The 12500-nt window shown below is 33.6% G+C and overlaps 1 protein-coding gene across 1 annotated transcript in view; it reads right to left on the minus strand.

Moving 5' to 3' along the window:
- LOC119589933 (nuclear pore complex protein Nup205-like) overlaps nt 1-12500 on the minus strand; it is a 15179-nt gene that overhangs the window by 1755 nt on the left and 924 nt on the right. Inside the window, 4 exon segments of the mRNA XM_037938594.1 lie at nt 1-2166; nt 2168-4182; nt 4185-4495; nt 4741-4921. The exon segment at nt 1-2166 is cut by the window's left edge and continues 1755 nt beyond it. Coding sequence (XP_037794522.1) covers nt 1-2166; nt 2168-4182; nt 4185-4495; nt 4741-4921 — 4673 coding nt within the window.

Consider the following 12500-nt stretch of genomic DNA (forward strand, 5'->3'; position numbering starts at 1 on the left):
GTAATTATCAGTGCCTAATGATGTAAGAATTGCTAAGAACACTCTTAGTGCAGCCATCAGCACAGAGCGATATCTCTGTACCACACTGGGGATGAAGTCATCACTACTACCAGTGAGTATAGGTTTGGCAGGGCGATAATCAAGGCATACCATCTCTGATAAACGAGTGGTCAACCCTGCATGAAGAAGTTGTTGAGCTCCCGATGGAGATAATGCTAAACGTGCCAAGAGTGACATTCTTGCCTCGTATACATACAGTGGTCTCAGATCATCATTATCAGAAGTCAACAGAATTAATAGTTGGTGATCATCATTCCTGAGAGCATCCAATATGCGCGGCAGATGTCCTTGATCAGTAAGATGAGAGAGGAGTAAGGAGTCATTAGTAAGAGGAGCTGCTCTGTGTTCTAAAGCAGCCAATGCACTCAAGCATGTCAGAGCTAATACCTGACATACATGATGTCCTCCTCCGGCTTCTATTGCTAACACATCAACCAGCTGAGGAAGCTCTTCCCGAACAACTTCATAATTTTCACGGTGAAACTGCTCCTCCTGGGTTTCCCTTGGAGCTCGTAACAGTGCCTGAGATGTATCTTCTTCTATTTCCATTTTGTCAATCGGATCAGCCCTAATCTGAAGATAATTTAAAAGGGCAGCATATGTTGAAGTTCTAACACCTTGGCTGCACTGTCTAAATTTTGCTACACATTCTACCAGACCACGAAGAACTAGCTGTAATGATGATGGGAACTCAGCCTGAGCTGTGGGGCTGCCACTATCCAGCATGGATACATATTGTGGGTGATGCTTTGTTGGTCTGGCATGGATGGTTCTTAGGGTTGTTACAAGCATCAGTAATGTTGAAACCAACTGTGTGGTCAATGAAGGGAGTGCTGTATCATCCAGAAGACGTCGGGTAAGGTCATGTGTGAGTGTGTGAAGGAATGAGTGATGTGTTGCAGTCTCTATAAGGTCTGGAGGTGTAACTGCTACCACAACTTCCACCACTTGTCGCCACCCTTCCAGGAAGTGTCTATAAGCAAACATCAGTGCTCTTGTCTGGTTAAGCATCAAGGCATGACTCATGACAAGCTCTAGTTCCTCTTGCAGTGGATCACGTTGGGTAACAGACGTGCCTGAGCCTCCTTCTGCCAAAAGGGCACTTAGCTGTTGATGTAGCATTTTCATATTTACCATTGGTCCTTCTGGAGATGGCTCCTCACAACTTGTTATGAGTTCTGGTGCTCTAGTGAAGTACTCACACTGAAGAGGTGGTGGAGAATCAATGCTCAAGTCTACAGCATCTAGAAGTGACAGAAGTGGGCCTCGGCCACCACTTGCACCACCCACCCAACCCTGGGATGCATCTAGGGGCTCTTGCTGTGGCATCTCAGCTCCTGCCACTAGCAGATGTATAAGGCGTGCTAGTTGGGAACGTTGCTGATGGATGGCATGGTAACGAAGTTCTAAAGCAACGCATCTCAACACCCAACCCTGAGACAAAAGTCGCAATCTTGATTCATCTTGTGGAAGGCCCATGGCAGCAACTGTGCGATACAAAAGATCTTGGGAAGAACGGAGATACCTTAGAGTTGGTGAGGATGTAATGGAATCACTGCACAGTGCATGGATAAGTCTGTATGCTACTTCAGCAAGGCTAAGTGGGCATGATGGCAAGGTTGCTAGAGTGGCATGTAATGCTGTGCGGGGATATCCTCTGGCTCCAGCATCAAGCAAATCTGTGCGTAAGCTTGTCATATCATCAGCTGTATATCCTAGAAGGAAGTGTGCAATATTTGGAGCTGGAAGAGGGAGATACTTCAGCAATAAATTTATTGCAGCATCAGCAGCTTCCAAATGTTCTGCAATGTCCAGGGTTGCATGATCTATTACTTCCACAAAACTATGTCTCACTGCTGAAGCTGTGTTCGTTGAAGCTGTCAACAAAGATAGAAGATGAGCTTGAGCACCGGGTGTGGCAGCAGAAGAGGCAAGCAGCCGACAGGCTAGGGCTGCATGCTGTGGGAGTGTCTGGTGATGTCCAACAATTTTCACTACATTTAGTAAATGATCACTGATGCCTGAGTGAGGATTGATGCCCATCAGTAATCGCTCCACCCCAAGGACTACATCAGGATTGGATGATGCGCCAAGGACTATATGCTGCTTGCTCCTGAGCTGCCTCCAACAACTGCAGTACAAGTAGGAGGCTCTTGTGCAAATCCTCTTCACCAGGAACTTCACGATACTGTTCTAAAATCTGGACTCCATCATGGAAGACTGAGAGGACTTGTTTCTGCAGCTGTGACTCCTGTACAAGGTCTAGTAAGATGGAATGACCTGGTGGCTGTCCAGCTCGCTGATCTGCTGAAGTGCTGGAAACTTGGAGGTGCTCAGTTAATAACTGATGGAGGAGCTCCAAGCAGCCACGTGCCACAGCCCATCTTTCACCTGCATCACGGTAAGTACGAGAGTTGTGGCGAAGGAAGATTCTATCCCTCACCAAGTCTAAGTAGGGACGAAATCCTGGTTGACGAGTGGCTGCACCTAGCATTGGAGGTATACCTGAACGTACCAATGTACTCAACAGTTTCAACAATTTTCTTGTCAGTGGAAACTCCTCCACACTACTTTCAACTTCTTCAATGTCAACCAAAAGCCCACGAGGTTGGTAGCCTGCAACGCCTTCTTGAACAGGAATCAAGCCTGCACCCTCCACCAACTCCCAAACACGCTGGGCTAACACAGGTGTTAAACTAAAGGCAGCCAGTACATTTACTAGTTCTGTTTTGAGTGCCAAAGGAACAGCACAAGTCAGTAAGCCAGTGCACACAAAGAGAGGTGCCCAAGCGGCATTGTCACAGAGTGCTACTCGAGACAGCTCATCCTTCTTGGCCACCGTGCTCATCAGTTGAAGTACTGCCAGCAGCCCCTGCACCTCTTGTGGTGTGATTCCTCTGGGAGTCCCACGGCTACGGTACATGGTGTCCATTGCTCCAGGTTCTTCTTGCCTCAAATTATTAAAGTATTGTGTTAAGGCTGTCATAAAATGTTCCCAAGCAAGGTTACTGCCTTGTGAAAGAGGCTGGCTGTTCATTCTGAGGAAATTGTAAACATACTGGGCAGAGCGTGGAGTTGTTGCTAGACTGGTGAGGAGATTTACGTACGGCACAAACAACGAGGGGGGTAGGAAGTCCCCTGGCAGCCGTACAAATTTAAAAAGGGCCATTTGCCTGGAACCCTGCCCTCTGTACTGGAGGGAGGCTGTAGGAAGCACCTCACTTGGACACCAATATTCTTCAACCAGTTCACCACACTGGCCATCTTGATAAAGTGCAGCCAGACAGGTCAAGAGTTCTTCAAATGGTTGTTCAAGATTTGTAGGAGGTTGTAGGCTCTCCCTGAGATTGGCTGTGATGAGACGGGAATTTTCATCAGCCCTGTTCTTCATGGCCTTAACACGCTCAGGTACATGAATAATAAAATCAGACAGGATGGAATGTAGACGCTGACAGTAGAATGTTTCAAGAGGCACATTCTTTCTGGTAAGAACTGAATTCTGGATGAAGGAAAATACTTTTCCCTTAAGAGCATCATCAAGAACAGCATCATCTTCCTCTAAAATGGCATCGATATCTGCTAACTGGGTAGCAACTGCAACTTGTCTTAGGTTTGCAAGGCTCACTGCCCAGGCAAGTTGTACAATGGCTTTGAGTCCCGGAGTCTCCCAGGCTTGCTCTGACCGCATGTCCTGGTGGATCTCTTGCACAAAGGAGCGATCACTTGTAATTGGGAATTGGCTGAGAGCTTCTGTCATGTCTTCTGAATTGAGGAGGTGCCCAGCCTCTAGACTGTAAAGCAGGGCCATCAAGAGAGCTAAGTTAACACTATCTAGAGACCCATCACTTGTCTCGGTCAGCTTCACCTTTGACATATAGGCCAAGAGGCGACGACACTCCTCTTTCTTCAGAGGAGTCTGAGCTGCCCAGCTGAAGAGCGACTCTGCTAGCAAGCTTCGCACAGCTTGAAATTTATCCAGCACCATTTTTCTGTGTTTGGCATCTCCTAAAGCTCTGTTTTGCTGCAACAATTCTATTTCCTTTGTGATATCCATTGACATGATGAGCTCCAAAATTCTCCCTACCAAACTAATATTGAGGATTGGCTCCAGATTTGGTGATCTGAAGAGATTTTCTTATTGTCGGGGGGAGGCCCCAGGACAACCCCCCTTGCCTGGATCAGAGTCTTGAGTGCATTGGCCATGTGCACTCGGCTGTCATAGTAGAACAGGACGGCTATGAGTCCTCTTGGAACACCTGGGTACAAGGTGCGTTCCTCTTCTGCAGAGTGAAGGAGGGAGGCTACCGAGATTTCGCTTAAGTTGAACATGTCTGAAATGATGCATACTTCCTTGATGAAGGAGTCAGACAGTTTGATAGGGACTGTGTAGCCAGGGAGAGTTATTGGCTCTGTAGTAGACCGTTGGATGGTTGATCTATTGAAGAGAGAAATAAGAGAATCTTATTGAATTATTCACACATATGGTTATTAACACATCAGTTTCTTAAACATGAGTAATACATAAAAACAATATATAACAATAATCTTGTATTCTGCAACTATTTTGAAGATTCCCTCTCAAATAAATAACACATACATAAATATTCATCCCCTATATGTCAAAAAAAATAATTTAAAAAAATGCGTGGCAAGGGTGCCGACGCACACACACACGAGTACCTTTCATTAGCATTCTTTGGGGGATTGCGCAGGAGGGTGACAAAAGCAGTGCGATGTCGGAGTGCAAGGCCCAGGAAAGCCCCCCTCCAGTCCCTTTGGGGTCCTCCCTGGGGGGCACTGGTCATAACTGCCCGCTGGACAGCCTGGTCCAGGGCCACCATTGACCCCCATATTCCTTTGTCTGAAAGGGAAGGTGGTATTGTAATAAAATAATAATTAACTAGAATAATGAAAAAATAAATACTTAATATAAAAAAAAATAACAATCATTATGGTACACAATAAGAGATCCACATTAACATCTAATGAGAAACTTCAATCAGCATCTAGACACCATAGCCCATTCTTAGTTTTACTCAACGCAGGAACAAAATTAAACACAAGTTCTCTAGCTTGGCTTTGCACATATAATAATCATGTATCTAATATGCTGAAATAATCTCACTAAATGTTTTCTGAAAAATTTCTCAGATCAAAAAGAAAGAAGAAACAAGAAGGGAGGAGAAATCTTTTTTTTTTATTGGTGAATGTTATACTCAGTTCAATCTCAGGAAAGGGAGAAATGGCAACTCACCCTGGCCTCTGGACTCTATACTCCCCCCCCCCCAAGAAAAAATATATAAATATATATAAAAAAAAGAGAAAAGAAGAGAGAGAGAGGAGAGAGAGAGAAGAGAGAGGATAAAGAAGAGGAGGGGGAAGAAAAAACGAGAGGGGGAAAGGGAGGGAGGGGAAGAGGGAGAGAGAAGGGAAGGGGGGAGGGAGAGAGAAAGGGAGAGAGGGAGAGAGGGAGGGGGGAGAGGGGGGAGGGAGAGAGAGAGGGAGAGGGAGAGGGAAAAGGGAGAGGAGAGGGAGAGGGGAGGAGGGGGAAAAAAGGGAAAGAGAGGGGAGAGGGGGGAAAGAGGGAGAGGGGGAGGGGAGAGAGGGGAAGAAGAAGAGGGAGAGGGGGAGGGGGGAGAGAGGGAGAGAGGGGAGAGAGAGAGGGAAGGGAGAGAGGGGAGGGAGAGAGGAGGGGAAAGGGGGGGAAGAGAGAAGAGAGAGAGAGAGAGGAAGGGGAAAAGAGAGAAGAGAGGAGGGGGAGAGGAGGGAGAGGAAGGGGGGAGAAGAAGAGGGGAGAGAGAGAGGGGGAGAGAGAGGGGGAGAGAGGGGGAGAGAGAGAGAGGGGGAGAGAGAGAGTGGAGAGGAAGAGGAGAGGGGGAGGGGGGGGAAGAGGAGAAGGGGGAGAGGGAAGGAGAGAGAGAGAGGGAGGGGGAGGGGGAGGGGAAGAGGAAGAAGGAGAAGAGAGAGGGAGAGAAAAGAGAGAGAGAGGGGAGAGAGGAGAGGGGGGGAAAGAGGGTGAGAGAGAGAGAGGGGAGAGGAGAGGTGAGAGGGGAGGAGGAGAGAGAGATAGGGGGGAGGGAGAGGGGAGGAGAGAGAGAAGGGGAGAGAGAAGGGAGAGGAGAGAGAGAGGAGAAAAAGGGAGAGGGGGGACGAGAAAAGGGAAGAAAAGGGGGAAAGAGGAGGAGAAGGAGAGAGAGAGAGAAAAAAGGATAAGGATAAGTCCGATTTGCGAAGTTTAGCCTCGCCCGGGCTGAAAAAAGCCATCTGCCAGACATTTCATCTGCACAATATACTGTAATCAAGTCTTCTTAATGTTAGCAACTGCTGGATTGTTTGTCTGAAACGCTGCCTGAGAATGTCTGGAAACCATGCCATTAAAAGGCAAGTGATCTCAAGACGAACCCTCATGATGTTTACTTTACTCCATTTTGCCCATAGTCTATGATTTCAATTCTCATATTCAGATATTTCAAAAAACATGGCTAAAAAGAGCCTTAGTCTACTTCTGGGGAGCTGTTTCCCTTTAATGACTGCAGTCTGGGTCAAATATGTTGTTTAGCATGTACACCATAGACCAGACTCAATTGCACATGGTCAGTATATGGGTTCAGTGCACAAAGGCAAGAATAGATACCACTCAGCAAGTTAATATATGAGCCTAATGATACTGTGAGCGACCACTCCTTAGAAGTGAACAAACAGCATCATTAGAGCACTGACTATGAATTAACAGATTTCTTAGAAATATAAATGGGTATTACAACTACACTTTAATAAGGCAAAGCACTTCCATAAACTTCTGATGTTAATTTTTCTAATCCCAAATATCGCATTTTTTTACTCACTTGCCCTGTCCTACAATCTTTAATCATATCTCTACAAAAGCAATTCTAAGAAAATTATGGAAGTTGTACAATAATTCAACAGTAAACTAAACATAACCACTCCTAAAACTATAAAAGCAATTTTACATTAATTAAAGCAAAAATTTCAGTCATGATTTTTACAGAAACAGGCTAGATATCTCCATTTTCCATTGGCACCAATTCCGCATGCTCATTTTAAACAACTCATACTAATTTGTAAGCTAATATCTTCAAGGAACAGAAATTCCTCTAAATGATATATTAATAATGGTATAACTACTGTACTGAAATTCTAAAATTAATGTAAGCTTTTATGCTAATATGTAATTTTTGAAAACTGTCCAAAAAATCCTTCTTGGGGCCCCAACAACTTTATACCATGTATATTCCATAAAATAAGAACTTGGCCGGGTTCCCTATTTGATAATAAACTGTCAGTGGGGTCTACAAGGTCTGCCTTGCCGGGACATACACGGCAGAGGTTTGTTTGCCGAATAGATAGATCATAGCCTCTTGAACAGCAGTAGCAGAAGCTCCAATATTACCCCATCACATTCAGCCAAATCATAATAATATATATTAAATTTAATATAATATATATAAAAAAATAAAAAAAAAAAAAAAAAAAAATTTAAAAAAAAAAAAAAAATAAAAAAAAAAAAAAAAAAAAAAATTAAATGTTTTTTATATATATATTAATATTTAAAAATAAAAATGTATATATATATATATAGATATATTAAAAAAAGGATAAATAAAAGTATAAATGATAAAAGATATATAAAATAACAATATTAAAACAAAATAAACAAATTTTTAATATAAAATATAAAACATATTTTATTACATATATATAACTTTTAAAATATACTTTAATTTACATATTATATAAAATAGAATTTTAACATAATAAATATATACAAAATTTTAAATATAAAAAATTATATACATATATATAACAATTATATTATACTTTAATTAAAAAATATATAATTATATCCCATATAAATAAAATAAATTAACAATTATAACAAATATATATATATATATATACATATATATACTATATATACATATATATAAATATATAATAATTTTAATATTATATAATATATTATATATAATAAAATATAATAAAATATATATTAATGATATTATGGATTATTATTTATTTTTAAATTAGGGTATTATTATTATTATTATTATTTAAAATATATATAATATGTATGTATGTATGTATGATTATGTATGTATGTTGTATGTATGTATGTATATATTTAAAAATTAATTTTATATAGAAAATAGAATTATATTTTAAAAATATGTATTGATGTATTATATATATATATATATATATAAAATATAAAAAATAAAAATTATACATATAAAAAATACAATATACTTTAATATCCTTTAAAATAATATATACATAAAATATAAAAACAAAAAATAATATATAAAAAATAAATAAAATTTATATATAAAACAAAATAATATTAAAATAAAAAACTATAAATTATTTTTTAACATATATATATAAAATATATATATATTTTAAAATATATAAAATAATATATTTATTTTTTTATTCAATTTTAAAATTTTTATATATATAATAATCCCCAAAACATATAAAATTACATACACATACACAAACACAAACACACAAACCACACAACCCACACACACAACACACCACATATACACATATAACATATTACACAACAAAACACACCCCACACACACACAAAAACACACACACCACACACCAACACACACACACCCAAAAAACAAAAAACAAAAAATTTTATAATATATATTATAAAATATATATATATTATATATACAAAAATACGTATGTAAAATAATTTATTTTCTCTTTATTTCATGCTCCCCCTTTTCCATTTTCACCCCAGAAAAGAAAAAAAGAATATTTTTAAAAACCACACAGGCCATATAAAACCCAAAACCTTACTATTTACTACCCAAGTGTCTCAAATTTTAAATTTTTTCATGTAACTGTTTTACACCATATAATATGAGAATACATCTTTTAATTTTAGCCCCTTATACCCAGATATTTCACTGCTAAAATTTGGCCTTTAGGTTTATTGGAGTGGCCATTCTGATGGGAGTGGGGCCCCCAATTTTTTTTGTAAAAAAAATGTTTTTTTTTGGGGTTTTTTGGGGAAATTTTTTTTTCAAAAACCCAGGGGGGGGTTTGGGGGGGGCAAAAATTTTTCCCTTTCAAAGGAAATTTTGAAATTTTTTCCCAGTAAAAGGGGGTTTTTATCCCAAAAAAAAAATTTTTTAAACCCTTTTTTAAAAATTTATTTTAAAAAGGAAAAAAAATTTTTTTTTTTTTTTTTTTTTTTTTTTTTAAAAAATTTTTTATTAAAAATAAATTTTAAATTTAATTTTTATATTTTAAAATTATTTTATTAAATTTTTTTTTTTTTTTTGGGTTTTTTTTTTTTTTTTTTTTAAATTAACATTTATAAAAATTTTATAGGGGGTTAAGGGTTTTGTTTTTTTTTGGGGTTTTTTTTGGGTTGTTTGGGGTTTGGGGGTTGTTTTGGGGGAAAATTCCCAAGTTTCCATTTTAAAGGAATGTTCATAAAGTTTTTAAAAATTTGGGAACCTTTAAAAGAATATAAAAAACCCTTCTTTTTTTTTTTAAATTTTTTAAAATTTATTTAAATTAATTTAATAAAGGAATTTTTTATATTTTATAGTTTTTTTTAAATTTTAAAATTTTAAAAATTATATAATATATTTTTAATTTTGGGTTTTTGGTGTTTGTTTTTTTTTTTTTTTGGTTGGTTGGGTTTGTTTTTTTTTTGTTTTTTATAATTTTATATTTATATGGTTTTGTGTGTTGTTGGGTGTTGTTGGGGGTTGTTGTTTTTTGTGTTTTTGTTTTTGGGTTTTTTTTTTTTAAATTATTTTAATATTTATTTTTTTTTTTTTTTTTTTTTTTTTTTTTGTTTTTAATTAGATAAATAAGTAAAAGATTTTAAATTATAATTTTTTAAATAATTGTTTTAAAAATTTAAATTATATATATATTATATTATATATAATTTTTTTTTTTTTTTTTATGTTTTTTTTTTGTTTGTTTTTTTTTTTTTTTTTTAAAAATTAATTTATATTTTTTTTTTTTTTTTATTTTTTTTAAAATTTATTTTATAAAATTTTAATTTTTTATAAACAATTTAAATATTTAAAATTTGTTATTATAATATATATTATATTATATATATTAAAAATAATATTATATATATATTAAATATTATTTAATATTATATATTATATATTTATATTATAAAAATATTATATTAAAAAAAAAAATTTTAATATATATATTATTATAATATATTATATATATGCGCATTATATATATTATATATATTATATATTATATTGTATATATTTTTTTTAATTTTTTATGTTATATTATGTATTTTTTGTATTAATATTGTATTATATATTAATATTTTTATACTTATATGTAATATTTTTATTAATATATATATAAATATATATTAATATTATTTTAAATTAATATTTATATTTTTATTATATTATATAAAATTTAATATTATAAATATATTATTATTAATATGTATATATATATAATAAAAATTTTATTTTTTTATATTTTAATTTTTAAATTAATATTTTTTTTTAAAAAATATTATATATTAATTATTTTTTATCTTCCCATTTATTTATATATTTTTTATTTTACTTTTAAATTCTATATTATACATTTATATATTTATATATAATTATATATATATAATATTATAATTATATTATATTTATATATATTGATATATATTATAATAAAATTATATATAAAAATTTTTATAATATAATATATATATATTTTAATTATATTAATTTTTTAATATAATAAAAACCTCATTTTTTTTTATATAATTTTTTATATAATATATATATAATTTTAAATATATATATACATATATAATTTTCCATATTATATAATTATATATATTTTTTACTATATATCATATATATATAAAAATATATATAAATAATAATTTTTTTAAATTTAAAATAAAATATTATATTATATATATATATTTTTAAATTCATATATATACATATATATTAATTATATATATATATATAATATATAAAAATATATATACTATATATATACATATTACATATATATATAATATATATAAAATAATATATATTTTATATAAATATATAATAAAAATTATATAATATAATATATATTATATATATATATAATATATATATGTATGTATGTATGTATGTATGTATGTATGTATGTAGTATGTATGTGTATATTAATATATATATATATATATATACATATACATATACATATAAATATACTATATGCATATATAATATATACTATATATATACATATAATTATATAACATATACATATATATCATATATATATATATATATATATATATATATATATATATATTAATATATTTATATACATATATATACATATTATATATATATATACATACATACATATACATATACATACACATACACATACACACACACACACACACACACACACACACACACACACACACACACACATATACACATATACACATATATACACACACACACACACACCCACACACACACACACACACACACACACACACACACACACACACACACACATATATATACATATATATATATATATATATATATATATATACATAAATACGTATGTAAAATAATTTATAGTCTCTTTACTTCATGCTCCAGCCTCCATGTTCACCCAGATAAGAGTTAAGAATATTATAAAACACACACAGGCCATATGAACCCAAAACCTTACTATATTACTATGCAAGTGCTCTCAAATTTTAAACTTTCATGTAACTGATTACACCATATAATATGAGAATACATCATTTAATTTAGCCCCTTATATCCAGATATTTCACTGCCTAAAATTTGGCCATTAGGCTTACTTGAGTGGCCATTCTGATGGGAGTGTGGCTTGTAGGCTCCACACATATGAACACAACTCTATGACTCCCCATATCATCTTTCAAAATGGCTCATAACTTGGTGCAATAATAACAACAACAACAACAACAACAACAACAACAACAACAACAACAAAACAACAACAATAATAATAATAATATAATTTAATAATAATAATAATATAATAATAATAATATAATAATAATAATAATAATAATAATAATAATAATAATAATAATAATAATAATATAAAGTAATATAAAGTAATATTTTGTTAATTGTGTAATTTTTACTTTTCATAAATTTCAATTGTCTGTAATACAAACTGCACCACTAGTCATGTCAAGCAGGAATTGTTGCTCTTTCAGTCATGGTGCAGCAGTAGTACATTTGACCTTCATTTATCAATGGAAACAATCCAAGTGCCCCTTCCTAGATGCCCATTCAGTCTAATCACCCTCTAACAGCTTTGTGCACTCATGGCAAGTCATTCCCATCAACCCAGCCTTCAGTCGAAATTCTCATGATGGCAAGTTCCCA

This window comes from Penaeus monodon, chromosome 26, assembly GCF_015228065.2.
Source record: "Penaeus monodon isolate SGIC_2016 chromosome 26, NSTDA_Pmon_1, whole genome shotgun sequence".
Taxonomy (NCBI): Eukaryota; Metazoa; Arthropoda; class Malacostraca; order Decapoda; family Penaeidae; genus Penaeus; species Penaeus monodon.